This window comes from Stenella coeruleoalba (genome assembly GCF_951394435.1).
Source record: "Stenella coeruleoalba genome assembly, chromosome: 1".
Taxonomy (NCBI): Eukaryota; Metazoa; Chordata; class Mammalia; order Artiodactyla; family Delphinidae; genus Stenella; species Stenella coeruleoalba.
In genome coordinates, this window is record NC_137169.1 from 169,195,278 (window position 1) to 169,222,721 (window position 27,444).

At 43.0% G+C, this 27,444-nt stretch overlaps 1 protein-coding gene across 1 annotated transcript in view; it reads left to right on the forward strand.

Annotated features, from left to right (window-relative positions):
- PROX1 (prospero homeobox 1) overlaps positions 1 to 27,268 on the forward strand; it is a 52,878-nt gene extending 25,610 nt beyond the window's left edge. The window contains exon 5 of the mRNA XM_079900138.1: positions 21,844 to 27,268. Within this exon, the coding sequence (XP_079756264.1) occupies positions 21,844 to 22,029 (186 nt within the window). The 3' untranslated portion in view covers positions 22,030 to 27,268. The remainder of the gene's footprint in view (positions 1 to 21,843) is intronic.
- Positions 27,269 to 27,444: the final 176 nt, after the last annotated feature.

A 27,444-nucleotide genomic window follows, 5' to 3' on the forward strand; every position in this document is an offset into this window, starting at 1 on the left:
GCGGTGGTTTCTGTTGTTGCGGAGCGGGGGCTGTAGGCACGCGGACTTCAGTAGTTGTGGCTCGTGGGCTCAGTAGTTGTGGCTAAAAAAAGCCTGCGCGTAGCAACGAAGACCCAACACAGCCAAAAATAAATAAATAAATTTGTAAAAAAAAAAAAAAAAAAGCCACTGGTCTTATCATTGTTGCTCTTCCAGTGTGGACCGTGGCTGTGAGCCAGAAGTAGACCCAGCACCTCTATCTGATACCTTAGCTGCTATTGCATGCACTGCTTGACTTTTGCATCTAAGTTTCTCCCCTGAAGAGCAAGTCAAGTGCATCTGCAGTCTAAAATGAGCAAGTGAAGAAGATGGCAAAGTAGAGAACTGTACACCTGGTTTATTCTTAAATTTTTAACCAGATATGGGGCCTAGTAGAGAGACGGAAGTTATGCCTACATGATGCCCAAAGATCCAGTCAATTTAAAGGAATATATTAAACCAACCATTAGCTGGCCAAATAATAAAACGTCTTCTTGATTGCATTTTAAAATTCCTCAATCAGTTAATCAGTGGTTTGTAGCAATGATAAAATAGCTCACATTTATTGACTGTTTAGTATGTTCTGGGCACTCTTCTAAGTGGGCTACCCATATTAATTAATTTAATGTGAGTCCTAATGATATGGATATTAATACCAGAAATACTTCAGCTTGCCTAAAGCTTTATACTGTTTCTAAAGCAGTTCTAAGTGGGTGGGAACAGGGGAGCCAGGGAGAGAGAGCGGGGGTGAGGCTAACGCTTTTCTGTCCTTTGCTACCTTCTCCTTCCTTCTTTCCCTCCTCCTCCTCCCCTTGCCTTTTCTCAGCTTTCTGCTCCACCTCTGCCTCTGTCATAAGCTTGCTGGCGGCACCTCTGTCACTGCTAAGCGCCACCCCCCTCCAGCCCCTGCTGCTGATGGCTCTCAAGGCTGGAGTGGCTGCTGACCCCTGGCCTGCGGGAAAATAAAGCAGATGGGGAAGGTTTATCACTAGTGCAGAGGGAGTGGCTCGCATCTCCCTGCTCTTCTAGACCCTGCGCATTTCCTGTCTTGTATGAGTCAGAACCTTCTAAGTGACAGGAGAGCCTGTTCTGCCTTTTGTATCAGTTTACACAATTGCCAAGATTCTTGGCACGGCATTCAGACTTGGGGTGGTGAGAGCTTGAGAAGTCCCAGGGGATGTGGAAGAAGACACTGAAGGGGGAGGGTAGGGGGGGATGAACCACGCTTTCAGCTTGTGCTCAAGGGAAGAAAGTTGGCTACAGGACAGGGGTCGGGCATCTCCCTCCCAACACGAGTCCGTGAAGGTGTTCAGACAGGCACGTTCAGTGACAGGCCGCATTTTTTTTTTTTTTTTTTTTGCGGTACGTGGGCCTCTCACTGCTGTGGCCTCTCCCGTTGCGGAGCACAGGCTCCGGACGCGCAGGCTCAGCGGCCATGGCTCACGGGCCCAGCCGCTCCGCGGCATGTGGGATCTTCCCGGACCGGGGCACGAACCCGTGTCCCCTGCATCGGCAGGCAGACTCTCAACCACTGCGCCACCAGGGAAGTCCAGGCCTCATTTTTAACTCCCGCTTTTCACGTTAAATGAGATGGGTAACAATACGTTCGTCGTTCCAGGTGTTATGGTATATATTGCCATGCTTCATTCTCACTTCATTTTGAAGAGCTTCCAAAATTGATTTTTATAGGGAGGGAAATGAGGTTTGGGATTCCTTCCCAGTTTTTAAATCACACTGATACTTCTGACTTCAGGGGCATAGGAGTTGAATTTTATTACTTCTGTTTCCCTCACAACTGTGGCAGGGAAAGAAGGCAATGAGCGCTGTCAGTTTCCAAGGCAGGTTGACACGTTTTTGCAGAGAACTCGACTAAGGCAACCGATCTGTGTAAGTCACAAAGGTTAAACGCACTGCTCAGGGAGCCGGAAGACAGCCACCCTAGGTTGACTGAGGTAGGCTGGCCGCTGGGAAAGGCAGGATGACCCAGAGCTTGGGGTCTGGGATGGCCTGCATGGAGGTTGGGAAGAGAATGTCGCAGACCCCTTCTTCTGGGCTGACCCTTCTGACCGCAGGGGCATGTGCTTTGGACTGTATTGCTTTTCTGTTTCCCTCACAACTGGGGCAGGAAAGAAGGCAAGGCTTGCAATCAATTTCCAAGACTTCCCTGAGCACTCCTTCTCCTTTTCTCCATTCCCATGAGCTAGCTCTTCCCCCGCGGTGGTCAGCCAGGTGTCCCCCGTGGGCCATTAGTGGCTAGCCAATTAACTGCGGGCAGGGTCCAAACTCGCAGGAGGAGTGACTAACTTCCCTTGCCCTCAATAAAGACCCAGGGCTTTGGATGGAAGGCTTAGAAACAAATAGAAAAGAGAACTTGATTCATTGATTAGTGGGCTTGTAACTGTCATTTCCTAAGATACTAATAACTCACGGGGCAGACGCTCCATCGTGGAGCCAGTGGTTTGACTTATTTCTAGGTGTCACATGACAGGCAAGAAGGGTACTTCTGCAGGCCTCTCTCTGTGTCTTCTCACTCTCCTCTTAGAAAGAGAAAATGAAAAGGCAGCACTCCTCACATCCCCCCACGCACACACCCACCCAAACACACGACACTTAAACACATAGAGAGCATCCACTCCCTCCACCAGGCTCACCCCCATTCCCAGCCCACTCCCGCTTTCCACACGATGCACGTTTAAGAAGATTTAATATATTTGGAAGTCCTTCATTCGCCCTGTCCCCTCTTTAAAGAAAAATGAGGACAGGTGGATTTAGGAAGCGCTTCCCTCTGCTCCAAATAGATACTTAAATATGAGTGATCATTTGGAAAACTGGCACAGGAGGGAAACCCTTTTACTGCTCTTGCAGTCTTTTGGCCTCAAAGCCGAGGTGTCATTTAAACGATCACACAACGCACTCTTGGTGGGTGGCAGGAGGAAAAGAAACCTTTGCCGTTTCCTTCCCTGCCAGTCCCCCCATTGACAAGCCAAATTGATCTTTTAAGAGACTAAATGAATGTTCTCTAAATATATGTACACACATGGCTATCTGGAAACATATTCCTCGTACAGAATGATTGCCTGAAATTTGAAGGAGGGAGCCGTAAAGACGCCAGGCTGGGTGGGGAAGGGGGGGGGAGGTGGCAGGGGTAGGGGAGGGCACAGGGAGAACTGCGTGCCCGAAGCTTCATTTTTGCACCGCCGTCCATCTGGGATTCAAGGTGTTGATCAGTATAATGAAGCAGGCCCATTGATTTATCATCTATTTGGTAATGTCGTTGCATTTTTAGCGCCCTGTGTCTTTTTTGTCATCGGGTTACATTCAAGCACAGGAAGATCAACGTTCAAACCTCCTTACTCAACAGCTTTATTAGTTATAGCATTCCATGACCTTTCTCAACATTCTTAAAGAAAAAGATACAGTGTAATGTCGCTTTACTTTGCTTATTGTCCTTTGTTGGGGGGAACAAAGCATTTTCTACAGTGGCTATAGCACATAATTATACAACTTTCAATGGCAGTGTCTTGGTATCAAAGTTCAGAGGAGCCTTTAGAAAAAAAAAAAAAAAGATGTTTTGTGGCAGCCTAGGGAGGGTCTCATCTTTCCTTCAGAAAATAGTTCAAGGCTCTTCTGTCAAGCTTCCCTACTTAGAGCTTTTTCTCCTCCTGCTTCATAAAGTTTAAAGCAGATTCAGTGGAGTTCTATGATCTATTTCCTTTGAAAGATTGTTCCTCGGCACAGAGAGGCCCTTTGACTTCAAGAGTTCACAGATTCATGTCTTTAGGTATCATATGTCTGACCTTATCAGTTACTCCATTTAATGTCAGAGAAAAAGTCTCAACTCTTTGTGTTTGTCTGTTTTGCCTCTGTGAAATGATTTGGTGAAAAGACCATCCTTTTTAACACACCACTGAGAGGCCGTTTCTGCTGCAACCTACCCTGTGGCTTTTCTCTCTTTAAAAAAAAAAAAATTGTCCTTGTGTTTTGTGTATGGATGAGTTCACAGTGAGAATAGAATTATACAAGGGCAGGCGCACACACAAAAAAATCTTTTGCTTTCCTCCCACACCTCCCCCCGCCCAGTGATCTATTGGCTCTCTTGGTGGCTGTACCCCAACAGGCAAAGCCATTTAGCAAACACAGAGGTGGCAGCCGCGTCCACTGCTGGGACAGCATTGGGTTTTTCCCTTGCTTCGACCTACCCCTAAGGCCTTCATAATTAATTGTCCTTCAGAGATGAGGAAAGTTCAGAGACAGTGTGTGGCATGATGGCCATTGTCTGACGTTCAGTTCTCCTCGCCTCGCCTCTTTCTCTGTGCCCCACAAAGGGTTATCAATAGGAGAAAGGGAGCCCGTTCTCTGCTGAGAGCCGCCGGTGGTGGTTGGAGCTTTCAGTGGGTCGGTATCATTGTGTTCGGCCCATCCTGGATTAAATGTCTGCAGGTCTAACCACCTCTTGAAAAGCAGCCTGTTTATTTCGCCTAGATTAAACAAACTCATTTAGCGAACCCCAGGCTTGTTCAAAAGTTGGTGATCCCTTTTCACGTGGCAGATAACATTTTAAATCACATTTCCTCACCCCATCCCACCCCGGCCCCGCCCCCAGGATTTTATTGCACTTTTAACTGTTGGGTTCTTTTTCAGCCATAGGGCAGAAAATGAAATGATCGTTCAGTCACTTCTCTTAACCACTTCAGTGTACACTTGCCAGAATGAATGTTTTTGCAAACATTCTTCTGACGAAGCGTAGGACTTTGGTTCTTGAAAGTAGATTATCCTCGTTTTAAAATATTGTTTCACCTTCAACGATTGCCTCAAGCCAGTCTTCAGTGCTATTTGGTAACAGGACGTAAAACAAATACAACCTGTTCCCCGCCCCCCCTCCCTACCCCTGCCCTTTTGGCTGAGACACCAAATAAAGATGCACTATGGAGACAGCTATTTGCAAAGTAAAGGGAAAAGAGAGCGATTAATGATGATTATACTACTGTTCCTGTTAAATAGAGTGAAGCCAAGAAAACAAATAGAATCGTTCTTCCTAGGAGCAGTTGAACCAGCACGTTAGAGAGGTTTAAGATCGCTTCCCTGTAGTGTTCACAGAGACCTCAAGGCAGAAGGAAACCGTATTTAAAGAGCATTTCTGTGTCCCTGAGAGCAGTGTTTTCTGGAGAAAGGGGCCTACAGGATGGGCAGAATCTATTCTGTCCCTGTTGTTCTTTGAAGACACTCTCACAACAGACCCTTTGCTATTGAAAGAGAACCTGGATCTGGAAGTTGACACAACTACTAGAGTCATACCAAAAAGGGGATCATAAAAAATTAAAGTTATTCTTATGAATCTTTCATTAGAAGTAATGAAAAGGGACAGTAGTGTAGTCTAAGTCCTTTGTGTTGCCAGCCCTTCTTCCGGCCTCTGGGCTATTGTTCTTTCAGCTCCTCAAACAGACTTTTCACTTTCAAACTGACAAAAGTCACTTAAAAGCCAGACAGCTGTACTAACACACCCACCTTACGAAGCTGAAGCCAGGGCAGGTGCCGAGGCCAGCTGAGAGACCTTGTTTAAAATGGGCAGGGGCAGCTCCCTCCTGCCTTCCTGTTGTTTTCGTGCTCTGCTTTGAGGTGGACCATTTATTGCTACTGTGCGATCCTCCCTCCAGGCGCCCCCAAATATTTCTTGCATTTTCTTTGCAGCAGGAAACCTTGACACTCATGCTAATGTTTGTCCCTCGGGTTGGGTTGAATGGCTAGGGTCAGGTTCGTGGAAGGTGGAGCACAGAACTTAGCAGAATCACAAGGAGTTTTACTCAAAACTCTTTCCTTCCGTTTCTCCCCTTCCTCCTCTTTTTCCAGCCTTTTCCAACCAGTCTGAATCTCTCGTAAGCTTTTCAGATTTCTGTGTCCTCTTCAGGAGTAGCTGGGATTGGATAAAACACAGCCACCAGTGGTGGGGACAAGCCTCACCTTAGGATGTGAGATACAGCTAGAGAGAGGTAGGCAGGTAGTCCTGCCCGCGTCCCAGGCCTCAGGGCGCAGCCGCCATGGGCCCCGGCGAGTCCTCCCCGTGTGTGTATTACAGCCCCCCTGCTCCCCTGTCACCTTGTGTACAGTCTGGTCTGTGACACTGATGGTGATTATGTCATTATTTTGCTCTGGGGGCCCTGGCACATCTGCAGAGCCCAAGCACATCTTCTTTGTTGCGCTGGCAATCGTCCTGCACCACAAATGCTTCATTAGCCCTGCTGGCGGCCTCCTTGCCAGACGCGAGTGCCCAAATCCAGGCTTCTTTCTGCTCCGTTCTTTTGTGCAGCTGATGATCGTGTATTCATCTTCCTGGTTCTTCCCCATTTTCCTCGACTTCTGAACTCCAGATGTCCCAGTGTTCTTGCCCAGAGCCCTTGAAAGTGCACAACGCGAAACAAGGCAACTCTTTACCCCTTAACCCATCCTCACCCCTTCCCACCTTCCTACTTTTCTCCTCCCCAGACGAGTAGTGATTCTGAATATCTCCCCAACAGGAGGACTAACGTTTTCAAACTTGCAGTTTGAAAAGATACCACGGGATTGCTCCCAACTTACAGTGGCACTTACGGTTAGAATGAGGACTTATTAGGCATTTGCTTGGAGATGGGTGCCTTTCTCCTGCAGCCCCTTCCCTCTCCTCGGCTCTTTTATTTCCTCCTGCACATTGCCACGTTTTACCAATCTTCAGCAAGCAGTCTAAAATGTGAGTACAGAAAATATTCTTCATGCCTCGCTGAGCATGTTATAGTCATCTGAAGGTTCTTTTTCTCTGCATGGCATCTTCGTCTGCACTCTACCCCCTCCCAAAATCCCCTGCCCCCTCCTCCTGCTGTCATAACCTTTTTTTTTTTAATTTATTTATTTTTGGCTGCCTTTGGCTCCCCAACAATGACCTATTATTAGATATTGAAAGTGACGAACACGTGGCTGTTTTGGAAACGAGCTAAAACATTTCTCTCGAGTTTTATTCTATATGTTTAGAATACATACAGCACAGCTTTTCTTAAGGTGAGCTGATTTCTACATTAACTGCAGGAAATTTTAGAGCTTAATATCTTGGGCTGTGATGGGTACTACATAATCGGTATGTTTAATTTCCCCTTAAATGTGAGTTAATTGATCTGTGTTAGCAGCTTCTCCAATAGAGAGTTTAACCAGTTCTGTCCCCCCACCACTGCAACATAAGATGTTTCCAACGTCTCTCTGTTTGAGTAAAATGTAGATTTTAATTTGAAGGTCTACTGAAAGGAGTAAGTTCATATTTTTTATAGGAAGCATGGTCAGATCACTGTCCTGAATTCTAATTCGGAATCCGAGGACAAAGACCCTGGCAAGGATTAAAGAAAACCCCCTCCGAGGAGTGAGCTGCTGTTTTGTACTGGGTTTCTGAGCTTACCAGTCATTGACCCCTGTTCTGAATATTAGGAACAAGCTAGGTAACAGAGTGAGGACAGAGGTGGCCAGATCAGTAGGCCAGCAGCCCTGGGCAGGGAGCATGTCGGGAGAGGCGGGTACCTGTCACTGATTGCATCATTTTCGAAAGACTCAGGATGTCCCCAGAACATTGCTAACCTGCCATTTTTAGATCATTATGGTTTTATCAGCCCTGGGTTTATTAAAACCTTTTTAAAAATGTAACTCCATTCTCAGAATACACCACTTCTCAAGGTAGTCATTCTCTAAATGTCTTACCTGCTGTGAAAATAGTATCTTCTTTGTATGGCTGTTAAAGTGATTTCCCTGGAACTCCAAAGGGATATCCCTTGTTAGAATATCCTGGGATTTGTGAACAGGACTGTGGCCATATTCTCCATTTCCTCTCTGATTTTAGAGACTTTGATCATTACTCCCTCTTAATCTTCATTTCTCCAGATTAAGGAGCTCTAATCCTTTTTAAAAGTCTAATCTCATACAGTAAGTGGGTTGCGTCTGATCATTTTAGCAGCCCTTCTGTAATGCTCTTCCGGCAGGACCATGTTTTCCTGAGGGACAGTTACAATTACAGGACAACAGGGCAGAATTCCAGTGGGCGGCCACATCACGGTTTTATACCTCACATACACCTCCAGTGCGGCTTTTCTGATCGCCCCCAAAGTTCATCCTCAGAGGCTGGATTTCTTGACTAGCGTCTCAGTAGCACTTACTGGTTCAAATGATCCTATGAGACCAATTTATGAGACCCTTGGCAAGTATTCTTGCAAATCTGATTGTTCTACGGAACATATCCAGCCAAATAAAAATTGCACAGATCCACCCTGCTGTGCAGATGTTTTCAGTGTTTTTGTAGGTAACGTATTGGAGTGTTTGACATCATGAAGACACAGCCTTAACCTTGGGCTTGAGTCTACAAAAATGACAACTAAGGCAAGAAAGCTCTGATCTCTGTATTATTCTCAAGCAGGAAACAAAATGTTCACTTACAAGTAGGTATAATTTTATATAAAAACATCACCTTGAGATCTTAAAAGGGACTTCCTTTGGGGGAGTCTTTCCAATGTCAGTGGTCCTGGACTAATAATAGCGTAGAACTTAAGAGCATGGTTTCTGGAACCAGTCCCTGGGATCAAATCCCAGCGCTGACGCTTTCTAGCAGTGAAACCTTGGCAAGTGTCTTACCCTCTCTGTGCCTGCCTCAGCGTCCTCATCTGTAAAATGGGGGAAATGATAGTGCCTACCTCACAGAGTTGTTGTGAGAATTAAAGGAACGTCCATGAATATGTTAGCACGAAGTCAGCGCTATATAAGCATTTGCTTTCATTCATTTGTCAAGCCAAAGAGAAGTTCCCTTGTCGCCACTGTCAGTAACCCAACTCTTGCATCATTTCCTGCTGACCCTAAACAGGAAAACAAACAAACAGAAGAGCAAACAGGGAGTTCCCGTTAGAATTGGGACAAAGAGTCAGTGCAAAAGTGGTTTTGAAAAGAGAAAGTGATTCCTCCTGCCCCAAGGTTGGCTATAAAGATGACAGCAGCCCGGAACAGCTCCGGGCTTCTGGAGTCGTGGGTTCCAGATGAGAAGGGCAGCCACGAGATGACAGGGTAGCGTGGAAGGAGCCCCAGATGGGAGGGTCTGCCCCTGGCAGCACCTGCCTCTGTGGGCTCCACTTCGTTCACCTGTAAAGTGATAAGATTCAAAACAGAGCTTTGTTCTAGCTCTGAAATTCTGCGATTCTAGAACAGAAGACATTATGCCTTCTCTACATAAGTCTCGTGCAGGATGCAAAGCCTTAAGCAGTGACTGTGGAGGCCCTGGGAATACAGATGGCAACCAGGTGGGGCCACTTCCACCCTTGGGGTGCTGCTGTGTCTTAATTATCTTAGTAAAAATCTCCAGGGTGCCCAGTTTAGTGTTCTCCCAAGGCCCTCTTTGCAGATCTTTTAACAGTGCCCTTGGAGATGTGGCAACTCCCTTGCTGGGATTATAGAGGCGAATTTTTCAAATTCATAGACAATTTATTGGCATTATATCTGCTGCTCACTTTGTTGTGGTGGCTAGGGCAGCCAAACAGTGAGGTCATTCATCCGAGAAGCCCTCATGCCTGTGGGTTTTCTAGGAGACGATATGGACCTGAACAAACTAACAGGGAGCCTGTATACCTGTCCCCACACACGTTCCACCGGGGCCACAACTCAGCCCAGACAATCGGCCTGTGTAATACGTATTAACTTCTGTAGAATATACAACATCTCCCCTCTTTCAAGACAGAATTAATTGTTTTGGATGTTATAACGACCGTCACTACTAGGTTTGGTTGGTAGTTTTTGTAAAAGCAACATCATCCTTCCCTTTAAGCATGTCTCAAATGATAGTAGTCAATCGGGAATGTCTTTTCCACTGGGATTTTGTATGTGCAGCGTTGTGTTTGGGAGGTATCCAATCCTCACACAAGTCACCTGGATATGTTTTTTTCTCTCTTTCTTAACGGTAATTGTACCCAACCTCTGTTTTTTTTTTTTAAGGCTACCTTAACGGTGGAAAATAAAATCTGGTACTAAAAATGACTTTTAGTAAAAGGTAATATATTCCCTGAGCACAGATAGGGGGGTTTGAGTAGGGGTGAAGGAAGAGGCATGATCAGAAGCAGAAGTCGGCTGTGCTCTCAAGGCCACTGTACTTCCTTTAATACAGAGAGTATTTTTCCAAGATTTATCATCTTTTTTTTTTTTTTTTTGGCTGTGCTGCGCAGCTTGCGGGATCTTAGTTCCCCAACCGGGGATTGAACCCGTGCCCTCAGCAGCGAAAGCGTGGAGTCCTAACCACTGGACTGCCAGGGAATTCCCAGAGATTCATCATCTTAAATGACCTGAAGGTGTACCAAATAATTTGTATGTAGACTCCTGACCCTGCCTTTCAGCAGGGCCAGTCCCAGGTCTCGACAGCATCCTAAGTCTTCCCACCGCAGACATAACCTCCAGACCCATGAGGTGTCGGTAGCGTTCTAGAGGACTTCCAAAGGCTCCCGGGGCCCTTCTGGAATCTGTTTCTCTGACTTTCCGAGCTATTTACCTTTCTTGAAAAAGGAATGTCAAAGCCCTTCACAAAACTCTTAGGTTGCTTTTGAAATACGGCTCATGCTTAGTTTCGCAAAGGGTAAGCCTGGAGGAGAAACCCATAGAGTTCCCTAGAACACAAAGCAGAATTTTTCTGACTTTTTTGCCTTTCATCCCAGTCCCTTCCCAAAACAACCCAGGTATTATTGGGGCTGCATCAGCTGTTGTCAGCAGAGAGGCGGTGTCTCCCGTGACCCGGCGTTCTCCGAAGCTCTGTTCATCTAGCATCCGTATCTCCCAGTGCCTTCTTTGGTGCTTACTCTGAGCAATGCTATTCTCATTGTCCTGCCTCAACCCCACTTCCTAGCAGTCTCTCCCTAGGCTTCTCTCTCACATTGCTCCACCCACATGAATAAAGGACACACGCTAGTTCTGATGTTAGCCTGGGCAAAGCGGAATTATGAAGGTAAACCTCTGCAGAAAACAATCACGGGATGCATTCTCCAACGAAACAGGAGTAACTGCGATTATCCGTGCCCCAGCTTCCTTCGTGCAGTATTGGAGAGTTGATGCCATGTTGTTTTTGAATAATCTCCCATCCAAGAAGGGCAGCAAGCTTGGCCCTATTTATCCTACTGCCTCACCCAGTAATGGTAGCAAAAGTTAAACTTCAAGCACTATGAGCCTGTCTTGAACTCAGACGCGGTTGGCACATAATTCACGGGGTTGACTTGAAGGGAAGTTAGTTAAGGCTGCAGAGTGACTGGTATACTGCTTATTTTCCCCTCGAAGCTGATTCATTACCTGTGTCACGAAGGAGGGATAGATTCCTCCATGTAGTTCGTTTGAATATTTGCTGGCAGGAAAGCTCCTAACGAAAAGCTCGCTGTCAAAGCAGGGCAAGACTGAGGTCCACCTGGTTCTTCGCATCTCTCTGTGTGGTCCATTAATTATTCCTGTAGACACGGCCAGCCTTACACGCATCTGAGGAGTGGCGTGACAATGTAGGTTGAATTCGGGTATGTTGATCCCAGCTACCCTTGCAAGAACTACTAGTGTGCTGACACAGGATTAGAGAAGAATGAAAGAGCATTAGGCCTTCAGAAAAGTGGTTAGCTCTTAAGTGTGGCTGAGAGCAGGGCTTGGCACACTCTGGCCTACAGGCCAGCTCTGGCACTGAATCTGTTTTTTATGACCCTTGTTAAGAAGGGTTTTTATGTTTGTAAAGCAATGTGAAAAAGATGAATATGCAGCAGAGACCAAATGTAGTCCACAAAGCCTATGTATTTACTGTCCAGCCCTTTGTAGAAAAAGTTTGCCGACCCCTGGCAGAGGCTTTTTCTCTCTTTGGTAGAACGTGAACTCTCTGAGATCCTTTCTAGTTCTGAAGTTCCGAAACTACGCTTCTTTGATGCAGTAGTCTCGGTCCCATCTTATCCGAACAGCCTACCAGATGTGTCCTTCCAGCAGAGAGCTCACCCTTGTTTTTAAGATGGGAGAGTATCTTTATAGTCTCTTGGGGGTGGAGGGACGGGAGAAAATATGAGATTTTATCGTTTGATGCCTTTTCTATGATTTTGTTTTTGTTTTATTTTGACTGATGCTCATTTAAACTTGGAGTCATGTGTTGAGACGTGTTTGGGAGAGAAGGAAATTTTAACTCATGACAACGAATAACATGACAACTACTGTATTTCCTAATACATACAACACCAAGACCTCCAAGCATGAGCAAGCAAACTAGCCACTTTAGGCATATTTGGTGAACCAGATTTCAGCGGCACAAAATAATTTTGACAGCCTCATAGAGTTTATTATAAAGACATTCGTCATTCCATTCCCAGCAAGCTAGTACTTCCTTTTCTGGGGCTGTGGGAGACATGGTTATTTATCTTGGTATCTATAGGCAAAGTTGCCAGTGGGATGTTTACACAGTTTAAAATGTATACACAAATTATTAACAGGTAGCATCGATGTGAAGGCAGTCTTTTTTATTACCTAAAGTCACAGTTTTTCCAAATGCTCAATCCCAGCACATTTTATCAATGTGTATGTTATCAACATCTGAAACATATAGGAATTTTATTGTGAATTCTGTAATTTGGGAATACCCACTCTTAAAAGGTAAAAGGTTCAAATTCAGATGAGGAAACAAAGAAACTCCTCAGGGCAGCCTTGGCCCTTCCTTCGCGCTGTTGAGAGAAGTCCACGTGAGGGGTGATGGCCAAGCCCATACGGCCACACCGCAGACCAGAGTCCACTGCCTGGCATCCTTTGCCATGGCGCTCCACTGTCCAGTCAAGGTAGATCCTTAACCTCCCTCCTTGCAGTTCCCGTGTGACCCTTCGTTCTTTTTATTACATTCCCTCCAACGGACTGTTTGCACCATGTCCTAGCCGGGCGCCACTTTGCCGGCATTCATAAGAGCTGGTGTGGCATCAGGGGATGGCGGGCAATTTCACTTGGAAGTGTATCCCCACAAGCTCAGTGCAGGTCCCTGCTGTAGCCACAAGACAAGAGACAGGCTTTCCTTTTGCCACTTTTCCTAATGATCCCTGCAGTTCTTGCAGGCTGGCCGAGAGAAACCTTGAGGCTGTTGCGTGGATCTCGCCCACTCAGGGTCCTTCCCCGGCCCTTCCCCAGGTCGGCCTCCCCGCCCCCAGCTCCTCCCTCGCATATTAATATGACACTGCATGGTGCTCACAGAAAGGAGCAGCTTCCACCAGCTGAAACCTCTGATCCCAAACCCACTAGAGAGTTTGGCTTTTGGAGTTTGGCAAGAAAGCCTGTTGCCCATCAGGTCAGCATGAATAAAGATTTCTTTCTTCCTTTCTTTTTTTAAAATCAAGCATCAACCGACACTGCCCCCAGAGCTCTTTTTCTCAAGACAATTTAACCCCTTCTCCCAAGTACATTTATTTTCTATTCTGAATGTGCGCATTATTTTGTTTTTTCTCTTTTCCTGTGAGACAACCAAGAAATCTACCCTATGTAAAATTTGAAAGCCAGATCAATTCTAAACCGTCTTATCACTTTTAAAGTATGTTTATCCAGCTTTGTAGGAAGAATGAGCAGACTGTTTGAAGGCCACATACTTTTCAAACCTTGGTTGCAACACGTTTGCCCCGTTTTGAAACTGTCTTTATCAGGCCGAGAAAACGAAAATCTATTTGACAAAGTGGCACTCTGGCCAGTTTATCTTGCAATATGGCTTTAGTTCACTGAGTCTATTGATTTCCTTAAATTAATGTTTACAGAATGCTACTGAATTTTGCTCAACAGAACATTGTTCTTTTGAAGGTTTACAAAAAATTGATACAGACTGTTACTGCCATGTGTTCCTTTGCTTAGACGGAGGAAACATGGCGGGGGGGGGTGGTTCTTTTTTCGTTGTTTTGTTTTAAGGATAGCCTTGAACTCTAGCCACTTCCTATAAGCATTTAGCCTTCACATATTTAAGTAGCAAAACATGTAAGTAGGAGGTGAGCCCACTCATAGGCCTAAAATTGTGTGGGCATCACACTGACCTAATCCTGTAAGGTCCCTGAAAGCTGAAGCCACCTGGAGCATCGGAGTCAGAGAGACTTTAGTCTGAAGCCCGGCTGTGGCTGCAGATTCTTCCTCGGCCTCATTCGGTGTAGCGTCTGCAAGCAGTTTTGTAGCCAGCGCTCCCTGAATAATTCCAGTCCTTTGAAACAGAGGTGCGAGCATCCTATTAAATTTTAAACGCCATGTAGCCATTTGGTAGGAACTCTTAAATATAACACCTTGCTCTTTGACTGTGGTGCTCAGTGCCTAATACACAAAACCTAGTCTCTAGAGTTGATTTTAAAATTGGCCTTTCCAGGGAAGCTTATGTGGCCGTTCAGCCCCTGACAGGATTCTGGTCACACTCATGAAATGACTGAAATAAAACTTGGGAAACACAAAGCAACTTTTCTCAGTGTGTTCACTCGGCCAATAAAATCAGCCACGTGAACCTCCTCAAAGCATCTCTCAAGACACTGCTTTGCATACACTTAATAATCACAGTGAACTGGCTCCTAGGAAGTGGATGGACTCCTCCTTAAGGTTCTAACCACCACCTTACATTTGGATACTATTTGGATACATTTGGATACAAAGCCCATTCGTGCCTGTTTTCCCATCCAATCCTTCCCCATAATGAGAGGGCACTGGAACACAATCTCACCATCCCCTGCACCCTTTCTGCCCTTCTGAAGGGCCAGCTAGTCCCCGGCTGTACACGCAGGATAAATGCGTGTGTGACTGCTAAGGGAGACCCCCTAGTCGCAGCATCTTGTCACCATCTTTCATAGCTCCGCGATTCCCCTCTTCCACCTCTGGCAGGAGAATTCAGTGAGAGTGAGACAGTGGAGAGGAACAGCAATAACGTATCTGTCCTTCCCTTTTTGTCTGATAATCTCAATGAGGAGTTACTGAAGCATCTGAGTTTATCCATTTAAGTCCACTCTGTCTGCAGTCTAAGTCCCCAGTTTGTGCCACTGCCGTCAGGAGATATGTCTCTCCTTGATCAATATTTACTTAACAAACATCAGGGATGGGAGAGTTTGTTTAGAGGAATCACGTGCACACTAGGGTGAATGAATGCTCGGGAAAGTACTTCAACTTTGTCTCCTTTCCTAGGATCTTGATGTTTGTGTGTGTGCACATGCACGCAGCCGCGTACAGATGCCCTTTTTCTTTTTAACTTCTCCAAAGACACTTAGAAGTTGTCTAGAAAAATGCCTCACTGTATATGGTTATGGTTAGCACATTATCTATCCCTTAAGAGAACTCACGACGTCAATTCAGTTGCAAAAATCCTGGCCCCAAGTTTGCTTTTCCTTTTGTGCTCCAGTACAGGTTAAACATTTTGGAAACGCTCTTAGGATGAATTAGATGCACAAGCATCTTCCTCTGACCCCTTTCAGATGAGTGGAAGGGAAGAAAATGCAGATGGAAACAATAAAAGCGATTTGATAGGGCAACTCTAACTATATACTACTGATGGCATGACATCTTTTTTTAGAAAGCCCAAGGAGAAAAGTAGCTCTCGAGATTTTCAAAGCCTCTTACCCAGTTTTCGGAATCAGACGTGTTTAACTCTAATAATAAATACAAACACCACAGTGTTGAAGTTTAGAGATCGCTGTTCTTTCAACTTCACTCAAACAATTGCTTGAAGGCTCAAGTCAGTGCCTTCAATGCAGTTGACTTGGAGGCATCTGGGTCTAGTTTGAGGGGTTTTGTTTCTGTGTGGGTAGAGGCCGGGGCGGGGGACTGTGGGAGTTATTTATTTATTTGATTTTGTGAATCGGAGTTGTAAAAGCCATCTGAAATATTCATGCAGAATTGTCTGAGAAGCCCGTTTCTGTTTTATTTACTGCACAGTAGACCAGCCACAGCGGATTAGTTCTACAATACCCGTAACAAAAGCCCAACAGCTGATGCATGTGATGTTAGGAGGTGACAAAACAGTTAAAGTATGCTGCTGGCTACAGGCAAGCAGTCAGCAGATGCAGACAAAAGGGTTTGTGACAAGAATAACTCTCTCTCCAAGGCGAGCAGTGAAGAGTATCCAAAATACCAGTACCCTTTTCTCCTTGACATGGTCTTCTTACAGTCAGCATTTTATTGCCCTTTTATAGTATTTTTTTTTTTAAATGGTGGAGGATGAAGAAAGAAAACCCACACGCAAACTAATTCACCAAAATACTAGCCAGGATTTTACTTTCCCATCAGTTAGCCACTTCTGCCCATATATATGTCTCCTTTTCCATTTCCCCACTGAAGTCTGAAAAAGAAAAATAGTTTAAAAGATGAACCTAAAAGATGATGTCTCTTGATAAGATCGTAATCTACTGATTGATTCGCTTGATAAGCCCTTTGAGCCACTGGTTATCGGGGAGGGGCCAGGGAGAGAGGTCAATGCCTGGTTTGTTTTCTGTCCATTTCAGCAAAGATCATTCCACTGATGAAATTCGGCCAGTGGACCAGTTTTTAAAGGGGATGGAGGATGGAAAGGTATCCACGGGGAGCTGTGAAAGGGGCAGGGTTTAGGTCCCCTGCGAGAGGCTGATGGATGAGCCTACGGATGTTTCCGAGGTGTGAAAAATCAGCTTCTCTATCTCCAGAAAATAGGAGAGGCTGTCTTCTTTTTAACCTTTGTAATTCCCCTTCTATTCTCTGTGACATTCATTCATCTGCCAAGAGCGTTTGGCAAGGTTTGGGCCAGTGAGCACACTTCCAGTGACCGCTAACCTTGGTATGTCCTGACACTTATGATGAGTGTCTGCAGGACACAGAAAGCAGGCAGCCTGCTATGTCAGGCTTTTATTATGTACTGCAGAGGCTAGGGACAGTCAGTTTAATAAAACAAATCATCCTTGAAGGTAAAGCAACTGGGAAGAGGAGGAGGAAGACGGGGGGCAAACGTGTCTTTGCCACTCATTCTGATTAAAAAAAAAAAAAAGAACAGCAAAGCAACCACTCACCCAACACACGGTGCGTGCGCGCGCGCGCCTGTGGGTGCGCGCGCCTTGCGCGCACATATGGGCAACTCGGGCACGGGCTGACAGACTGGAAAACATCCTCCCATTTCTCCCGTTTTATCTAAGCCCACGGGGCCCTCATGTGCTCTGAGGAGACTCAAGTGCAAACAATTGTGGTGAAATGGGAGGATGCTGATAGCCAACCCCCTTGAAATACATGAGTGCATTCAAGTACCTCCCCGCAGTGATATTCTCCTCCAAATATCAGAGCAAGGAGAGGCAAGACCATTTGGGGTGAGGTTCCTATATTGGGATGCCTTTTATCAAAGCAAAGTTTCCACTCTCCTCTCCTGAAGAACACTCAGCACTCCCACAATAGCCTCAGAGTCCCAGCCAGAGACTTTGGAAGCCTTTTGTTTTTCCCCTGTGGCATGTCCAAAGGCACGGCCTTCCCTCCCCCTCCCAGCGGCCTGCATTGTCTTGCATTCCAGGGACTTGATTGACTGTTGCCACCTGATGCTGAGGAGATAACTCTGGGGTTCATTCTGCAGATTGTTGGGTTCTATTAAAAGAAACCTAGATAAGGGATTACTTGTCACTAAGGGATTTTCTGCAGATGTTTATTAGTGATTGGAAATCCATTAGGTGTGAAGAGGTACTGAAAAAATATGGGCAACACCATTCTCATAACCCTGAATTCGAAGATACCCCCCCAAAAACATCAGAAAGGACTCCCCCGCCCCTTACTCTGTTAAATGGAGTTGGGGAAACTTTTCTGGCAGAGAGGTAAGGGTCTCTTTTTCGTGGGTGATAGTTCTACCTGTGGATGGGATTCCTTGGCACTCAGCTCAGTTGCTACACATCAGTTTACCTCTCTGGAGCCACCAAAGAAAGATTAATTGCTCTAGTAGTAGAGGATCTCATTATAACTTTCTTTTACCTAGCCCAATCCATTGCATGAGTATTGCCTCAAAGTAAGCAAGAAATTAGCAAACCATTTGCAAAGAATTCATCCCTTCCCAAACATAAACCAATAACCGTAGTCTCCTCTTGGGAATCTTTTGTGTCATTTGCACTTATTTTGAAGTTACTAGCTCTTCCGTGGTTTTTCTAAACCACAGATCCACAGCTTGTCAAGGTTTTGATGCCTCTTCTAAGTAGGACATTGCATTAAAAAGGAACCAGCATGGTTTAATGGAAAGACACCTGGATAAGTTGTTTCACGTGAGTCTCTTCATCTCGTAATTTCTTCATCTCACAGAATCTGTTTCTTCATCTATAAAATGAGTTCTGAGATCTATTTCAAGTCTTTAAATTCTGTTTTCGATCCTTACTTTAAAATTCCTTTTTTGTTTCAGTATTTAGGGAGAAGGTAAGTGTGACTCTAGCGCAGTGTAGAACAAAGCAGAAGGCAGGGTCTCATTATGAACGGTTTATCAAAGATGATGCGAAAGAACTCTGTGAAGCATTGTGAGGGATACGCAGAATAGAAGCCAGGACTTCCTCTCTAAAGACATCTTATGGTACATTCATTGCATCTAGAAATAAGTAGGTGAAAAGGTAAATAACATCAAGACACAAATACAAAAGATGTTAAAGGACAGCCCAAGATTACTGCCAAAAGAAATGCATGTTTAAAACAGGATAAGACGCACTAAAATCCAGTAACCAGCATGGTGAATGATAAGGAATAACAGGGTGGAGGCTGCACGCGCCTCCAAAGAAATTACTTTGAGTTGCTCTCAGGCAAACCCTAGAACTACGCTTCTTCCCTCCTCCAGGGCTGATGCCGTTCTGGACGCACCTCCCTCCTCTGACTGTCTTAAACATCAGCCCTGCTCCCTTGGTCCCTGGCTCCCCAGATCTCTTGGGGGGTCCTTGGAGTGGGTGGGACTTCATCTGGAGCCGCTGCCATACCCTCTGTCCCTGCAGCTCTCCGCCAGGCCAGGCCGCATCCCCGAGTGTTCAAGGAACATAGATCTTCATCGTGGATCTGTTGCTAATGGGTAGGAAAACCACTCTGATGATGTTTCTGTAGCATTTGGCTAACAGCTCCCAAACCTAGTAGTTAGAGTGGGTAGTTGCACTGCATAACTGTTCTCCAGCCAGAATCCCTCTCTCAGTAATGCCCATTTGATAAAATGTGAAGGATCATCTTTGGGGAAGAGGGAGGAGTACTCAAAAGGGCTGCTTAATGACTTTTTTTTTTTTTTTTTTTGCGGTACGCGGGCCTCTCACCGCTGTGGCCTCTCCCATTGTGGAGCACAGGCTCCGGACGCGCAGACTCAGCAGCCATGGCTCATGGGCCCAGCCGCTCCGCGGCATGTGGGATCCTCCCGGACCAGGGCACGAACCCGTGTCCCCTGCATCGGCAGGCGGACTCTCAACCACTGCGCCACCAGGGAAGGCCCTTTTTTTAAATTTCTTTTTATTTATTTATTTTTTGACTTTTTATTTAGTATAAGGTGACTAGGAGGGGTGATTGCTCTTCCAGGCCCTTCCCATCCCACAAATACTCATGTATGTGCAGGAGGTTGGGGAGAAAATCATCAAAGTTCAGTTGAAAATACAGATGAATTCTCAGCAGGGAATGGCCTTTGGGGTATATGGGTTTGCACATCCATGGGGGACAAGGTGATGTTTCCATGATTTTCCAGGCAGTGGTGGGGACTGTGTCCTAAGAAACTAGCCAATATCTTTGGGAGGGGCTTCTCAAACTTCTCACTTGTTCTAGATTCTGATCAGCCCCAGATGGGGGTCCTTTTTTGCTGGGGTGTTATTAGGTTTCCTTCAAAGGACAAGTGACTTGCCGTGGGATGCACTGAACTTCTTTGTCCAACTCCAAATATGTAAGACAGGGATGTCTGGTACCTTTTTCGTTTTCTTTAACAGTTACTATCATTATGAAAAGGTCCACTGCACAAATTGAGAAAAGACATGGAGAAAGGGATCAAATGTGTTCAAAATGACAATCCCTCCCTTTTACTTTGGCGAGGGGCAAGTGTGAACGAAGGTGAAAATATACACCTCTTGTGTATGTGTAGACAGATCTGTCTACACCTATAACTGCAGTGCAGTTTACTTCCTCGTACGTCTGCACTTACCGTAAAAATAAAACATTATTCATGTATAAGTACCCCACTAAAAGAAATCCACAGAGTGTCAGTGTGTGTTTGGAAAATTATGAGTACATGGAATGATTCTGTGAATCCATTTCCTTGTTGTGGGGAAAGACAGGCCATGCTTTACCGTGTAACTTACAAAGAATACTGAATAAGTATATCAATAGCTATTCCTTTCCCTAGACAAGAGGTTAGACTATTAAATAAACCACTATTAATAAATAATTAATAAACAAACACAAAAAACACCCACATATATACTCACCGCTCTGGGAGAAAAGGATTAACAGATAGGGATTCTGAAAAGAATATTTGAAGAATGTTTATCTTAGAGTACAATGACTTTGAACGATTCCCTTAATCTCTCTGAGCCTCCATTTTCTCACTGTAAAATGGGGTTAATAATCACAGAGATGGGGGAATTGAATGACATAATTCACATTCAGTACATAACACAGTGCCTGACACATAATAAGCAGTCCAAAAATGTGGGGTTTTATTATTGCTATCAGCTGCATAAATCACTCTCTCATGGAGCAATTCTAATCTCAAGGTAAAGTATTTTCCAATGTAGGATCTTAAGATTCAGTTCAAATTTTGTATTTTGGGATTCAGTGTTAGTATCATTATCTTACTCTTTTTTTGTACATAGAGGACAGGCATACCTCAGAGATATTGCAGGTTCCGTTCCAGACTACCGCAAAAAAGCAAATGTCGCAATAAAGCGAGTCACGTAAATATTTTGACTTTCCAGTGTATATAAAAGTTATGTTTATGCTATATTGTAGTCTATCAAGTGTGCAATAGCATTATGTCTTAAAAAGTACATACCTTAATTAAAAATACTTAATTGCTAAAAATGCTAACCGTTATCTGAGCCTTGAGTTGCATCTTTTCGCAATAGTAACATCAAAGAGCACTGATCACAGATAACCATGACAAATATAATATTAATGAAAAAGTTTGAAATATTTCGAGAATTACCAAAACGTGACACAGAGACATGAAGTGAGCAGATACTATTAGAAAAATGGCGCCGATAGACTTGCTCCACACAGGGCTGCCACAAACCTGCAATTTGTAAAAAACGCACTATGTGTGAAGCACAATAAAGTGAAGCAAAGCGCAATAAAGCAAGGTATGCCTGTACTTTATAGTGCAGATTATTTTAATATACAGTTTAACATCTGGGTCAACAATCCTCTGATACAAGCAGGAAACTAAGATTTTTGCTATCTTCATCTATAGTGTGGGCTTAGTTTAGTTTATATCAAAGGCCAATTATTATTCTACTGTTGAGAACACATTTTGTTTTCATAATGGAAATATGATTCAAATTCTGAACGATTAGGTGGCGACTTGCTTCTGGAATACACCTATTTAATGAAGTGAGGAATCCCAACCGTATGTCGCCTTTCTTCTACTCAGATATTCACAGTGGAATCCCAGTTTTTCAGTAGTCCTGCATGTATCCTTTGCACAAGTCTTTTTCTAAAACTCTATAAAGCTGTCAACCCCACATTACAATGCTACTATATATAACGACTTTACATAAGAGAATAGAGGCCGGCCATTTTTAGAAAATGCAGGTGCCATGTAAGCCCCTTTCTGAAAGAAAGAACTTAGCTCAATTTCCTTTGAAGAACTGGAGACTTGAAACTGAAAACTTTATTAATGCCATTGTCTCCTTGTATCAGCAGGTTCCAGAGAGATTCCTGGAAGTTGCGCAGATCACATTACGGGAGTTTTTCAATGCCATTATCGCAGGCAAAGATGTTGATCCTTCCTGGAAGAAGGCTATATACAAGGTCATCTGCAAGCTGGATAGTGAAGTCCCTGAGATTTTCAAATCCCCAAACTGCCTACAAGAGCTGCTTCATGAGTAGAAATTTCAACAACTCTTTTCGAATGTATGAATAGTAGCAGTCCCCTTTGGATGTCCAAGTTATCCGTGTCTAGATTTTGATTTCATATATATGTGTATGGGAGGCATGGATGTGTTACAAAATCAGCCGGTAATCCCTCCTCATCATCTTTCTCTCATTTCCTTCTGTTTTCCATCGCAAGGGGATGGTTCTTTTCCTTCCGCCTTTAGTTTACTTTTGCCCAAGGCCCTTAACATTTGGAGACTTAAAATAGGGTTAATTTTCAGGGAAAAAGAATGTTGACGTGTGTAAGGTCTCTATGAGCAAGGAAGGGCATTTTTAAAAGATGCTTCTGCTGGATTGATGGTTTATTGCTCATGGCGGTTGGCAGAGGGAGACCCGTGACACAGCACTACTCTGTAGTCAGTGATGTGTCTCTTGTTTTTACTGCTGAGAAGGTCAGAAAACTCAATGGAACCACTTGATAAACTTAAATATTTTGTTTGGTTTGAACTCAGTAAGTCGCTTTTTATTACACATTTAAAAATAATGCCAGTGGCAGATGAACAACTCACTTTTCACAAGTACCCCAAAAGGTCAAATTTTAAAAAGAACATAATCACTAACCGTCAAGTCTTTCCTAAGAGAAATGGCAAACGCCACAAGCTAGTACCATTTTCTTTGGAGGCAAAGCAGGTTTGTACAAAACTGACTCTTTCAAAATGAGACTGGAAATTCATGTGATTTCTAGTCACCTCTCGAAATTTTGCAATAGGTTCTTCTTGGAAATAAGTAAGTATCTATCGTTCTTCATACAGAAAAACCCCTATAACGTGTTATCATTTTCTATTTATCTTGCTTCAGATACTAAAAGGCACATAAGTTTCAAATTTATTCTTTGCTCAACTTTGTTTATGTGGTTTAAAAGCATTATCATTTCTGTTTAATATTTAACACTTCTTTTTTCAAAAAACACTATTTTCTGAATTCCTTTCTATGGTAAGGAATAAAGGACATCCCAACTTGACCATAAAATTCCTGCCTACACTAGAAGTTTGTTAACAGCTGCTAGCTGACTCGATCTTCCCCTCCTGAGAGGAGTACATATGAGAATGACCTATTTTCCTATACATTTCCACTCTACCCTGATGGATATTCAAAGTGGTGACGGTCTAATTTTTAAGTGTTTCTTCATTTTAGGTACAGCGTTTTAAAGAAATTGATACAGTCTCTTCTAATTCAGAAGCTAGTAATTGACCAAAACGTGAAGAGTGTATAGAATAGGAGAGTTTGGGAGTTAACCCAAAAGACACAATTTCAGCACACATAAGAAAGCTAGCTGCTATTTCATGCTTTCTTCAATGGTTCTCCTCTTTTTTCTTTTTCTTTTTTTTTTTTCCAGTTTTTCAAAGGTGTACAAAGTCCCGTACTTGCTTTTAAAAAGCCGTGTGGTGTTCACACTTGTTTTCTTAGATGGGTTTTGTGTGCAGATGCAGTAAGAATTCCTTTTTTATTCTAATAGTGTTTTCCAGAACTCTCCCTCCCCTTTGGTAACTTGATCTACATCTCCTAAAGTGACAAAGTAAAAAAAAAAAAACAAAAAAAACTGGTATTTAGATCGTATACAACATAAATATCGTTTTTTCCTTGATTTTTATAAAAATTACATTTGACTTTGGAGACTGCAGGTTGACCCATGTAACTAGGTGACCCAATCGCTGTAATTTAACATCATTTATAAATTCTGCTGATGGACAGGAATGTATGAAGGCAATTATTGTCAGCACAAAGCCTTAAAACCTGCTGACTTTAAGTTAAACGGCGCGGTCCTGTGATGCCTGCGTCATTCAGGAGACGTGGCCTCTTGCGGTGTGGACAGAGTGCAGTGGCCCGGGCTGGAACACCCTGGGCCTCACTCTGCACCCACAGCCAAACACATCGCCCAGCTCGCAGGCTCCTACAGAGCCATGAGAGCCAATTTGTTCTTGTTCCGGCTTGTTTGGAAAAAAAAAAAAAGTGTTTGGATAATCATCACCTTGGAATAAAATGAAACCCCCCCCCCCAAAAAAAAAATCCAATCAGCACAAAGTAGGGAAGCAATCTCAACTTGTGGTCACACTCTTTCGCCTTGCTTCACGACCAAGAGTATGACATTCATTGTTCACATCAGCACAGAACTGGGTCTTTGCTGTTCCCGTGTAATTCACATCACCATTGTGTTGCCATTTGCAAGGTAAAAGGCAAAACCGTAATGTCTTCACCTATAAAGATAGATTGCTAGTATCTTCCTGACCTGGGGCAAATTCAGTATTGATTCCTGACGTATTTGAATTTTTAGTATTATTCTCCCCTGCCTTTCTAATTGAAATAGACAAATTAAGCAAAAACGTGTGTTCACTACCAAATGTTGATGCACTTATCTACAATAATATCCTCTCAATGTTCACTGAGGCATGGAAATTGTTTCAGAGTAGAAATTGCAGAGTGAGGAGAAACTCACCTCATTGTCCTGGAAACAGAACTCAATCGTTTTGCTTTTAGGTGATTCTTTTCTCTTTCACCATCATAAAATCTTGTGCCTCCCAGTGCATTGGAAAATGACAAAAGCCTATCTCTCAAAACTCCTGTTTAACAAGTTTTCTTTAAAACACCATCTTTCCAATCTTAGCTCAACTCTCACCAAGTAAAAATTGGCGACTTGGGAGAAAGTTCACTTTCTCTGGTGGGAGGGTGAAGGACTAGGGACAGTTTACATAGGGAAACAAAGTCTAAAGTCCATGTTGAAATACCACATTTCCACTTATTTTCTGCTAACCCTAAATTATTTTTGCATCTACACTTGAGGTTATAGTCTGTGCCTAGACCTAAATGCACCAGCGGGGGGATTTTTAAAAATCCTTCAAAATTCCAGTTTTTTCCCACAAGTACAATTGTTCTTGTGCCTTCTGTGGCTTTCGATTTCATCTTTTTGACTTTATTTCCAATTACTACAGCTGCAATAAACACTAGATTTTTTTTCTGGCTGTTTGACATAACGTTGATAGCTATGCATATTTTGTGTCTTTTTAAAACAAAGCAGGAGAATACGTTTTTGAAGAAGAGAATTTTTAGAACAGTTTGATACCGCAAATTATTTTTTCCTCAATTGTTTGAGCAGCATTCGAGTTTTGAAAATTCTTGTAGAAGCCAATTTTTTGTAACTGTGGTGCAAATCTTGTGTTTTCTTAGCCTAATGAAAAGTAGTATAGAAGCAATATTTCATACCATGTGCTATATATGTGTGTGCAGATGTGTGAACATAAAAACACATACACACATATACACACATGTAAAAATATACATATATATATGCGTGTGAAGTGGAAAGCTTACCTTTTCCTATCTAGATTTAAGGACCTATTTTAGGCATTTGTTATGTTTTGTGAAAAGAATGTTCTATTTGCAACAACAAAACATTTAATTCTTACTGTATCTCTGGCTGTTTAATGAGGACATTTCACTTTAAATGGTAAAACAACGTGGAAGATGGTAGAATGTAGTCATTATTTAAGGAAATGTTCACCCACATATTCCTGAAGTTTGCTTTGTGCCTCCAAGTATTATTTCATTAAAGTGTTTTATGTTTGCAGAATCTTTGTTGCTGTGCTAGGGATGTGGGTGAATATCATTTAAAAAAATTTTAAAAACAACAAAAAAAAGCAAAACAAAAACACTAAAGCAAGAGGGGAACTTTTATAAAGCAATGTAAATATTTAACCTCATGGCTGTTGTTACGTAAGACATGAGATTTTAATAAATAACTACATTCTCACAACATCTGTTGAATTTATTAGGAACACTTCAGTGACTGTATAGACAGTTGAAAGCATTCTTGAAAATCCTGCTCTCTACTTTTAAAAGATAACAGTCTCTTTCATCAGATGTCAAGGGCAAGGGTAATGCAGTTTCTGTAAATTTATGAAATTTCTTTTCTATGTACATGAAGACATTTAGTACGTAACCTCCCTCCCCCCCCACACACACATACATGCATACACATACAGGTTAATATTAAGTCATAAAGCGAAAGATCTGGGGGCTTTAAAAATAAGATGTCCCCCAGAAGCAATCATAAATTCATCAAAGAAAAAGTGGTTTACAGACTCCCCTGAAAGAAGCAGTGTACATGTGAGGACAGAGCAGAATCTCTTTGCCATGTATATTATAGAATCTTCATTGGTGTGAATAGTACAAATGTTTCGTTCTGGTACAAACTCTGTGTTTGCAAATTACAAGAAGCATTGTTTTCAAAAAGCTCCCCTTAAAAGAACGTAACTGGTTTCTGTGAGTAAAGCAGTTACTGTATTGCACTTACATGTGATGTTGAAGGAAATGCAGTTTTGTTTTCTGTAGATCTGTTGGTTGTAAACCATCCATAAGACTAAAGCTAAAATGCTCATATTCAGAGCTGGGATCAAAACTGGTATTTAACCTTTGCATCTTCTTATAATCATCCTTCTAAGAATATAACGGAATCTGGAAGCATCTGGACTTTGAGTCTTTTCAACTGAGCCCTCTCTCAAACCTGACACCCCCGAAAATGCACAGACATGAACAGAAAAGGCAAACAGACTGGCCCGCTTTTGTGAAAATGGCTTCATTCTTTATTTTTAAAATATTCAGATATTCTCCATAGGTGGGAAAAGCAGTTTAAAATTGTATATTACCACTTCAAAATTAGAATTAGAAAAGCAAATGTATTTGGGGTTGGTCTCAGCAATACCCAGAAAAATCAAAGGTCCTGGCTTCCCCCAATATTGTCCCAGCCATTTCTCATATGTATATAGTATAAACCGTGACAAAACACTGCCTTTATATTATTTAGCAATATGTTGTAAATAGCATTATTAAGCTCTTTTTTTTTGTAATAAAGACCCTTTGATTTGAATATAGTACAATAACTGAACTGATAAAGTCAATTTTTGATTTTTTTTTTAGCTAGAGGCAATTTCAATTGTGGATTTTTGTTGTTGTCTATTGTTCTGAAGACTTTGCATAATTTATTGGTTTAATTTATCCTAATTTATTTGATGAAGGTGTACAATTTTGTATTACCAAGGATGTACTGTAATATTAATTGATATGATAAAAAAACAATGAGACTCCCTGTCCATATTAAAAAGTAAATAAAAAGGTGCAGTAGACAATTGATTTTAAAGTAAAAGTAAAAAGTTTAGTTTGGCAGCTACTAAATTTTAAAACAGGAAAAAAAAAATAGTTGTGGGGGGAAGGGTGGGAAGGGGGTTTTTCTTTGTGTGTTTAAGCTTTTGTATACTCTCCAAACTTTTACCTTTTGCTTTGTACCACTTAAAGGATACAGTAGTCCAATTGCCTTGTGTGCCTTCCATCTTCTCTTAAACTGAATGTATGTGCAGTATATATGCAAGCTTGTGCAAA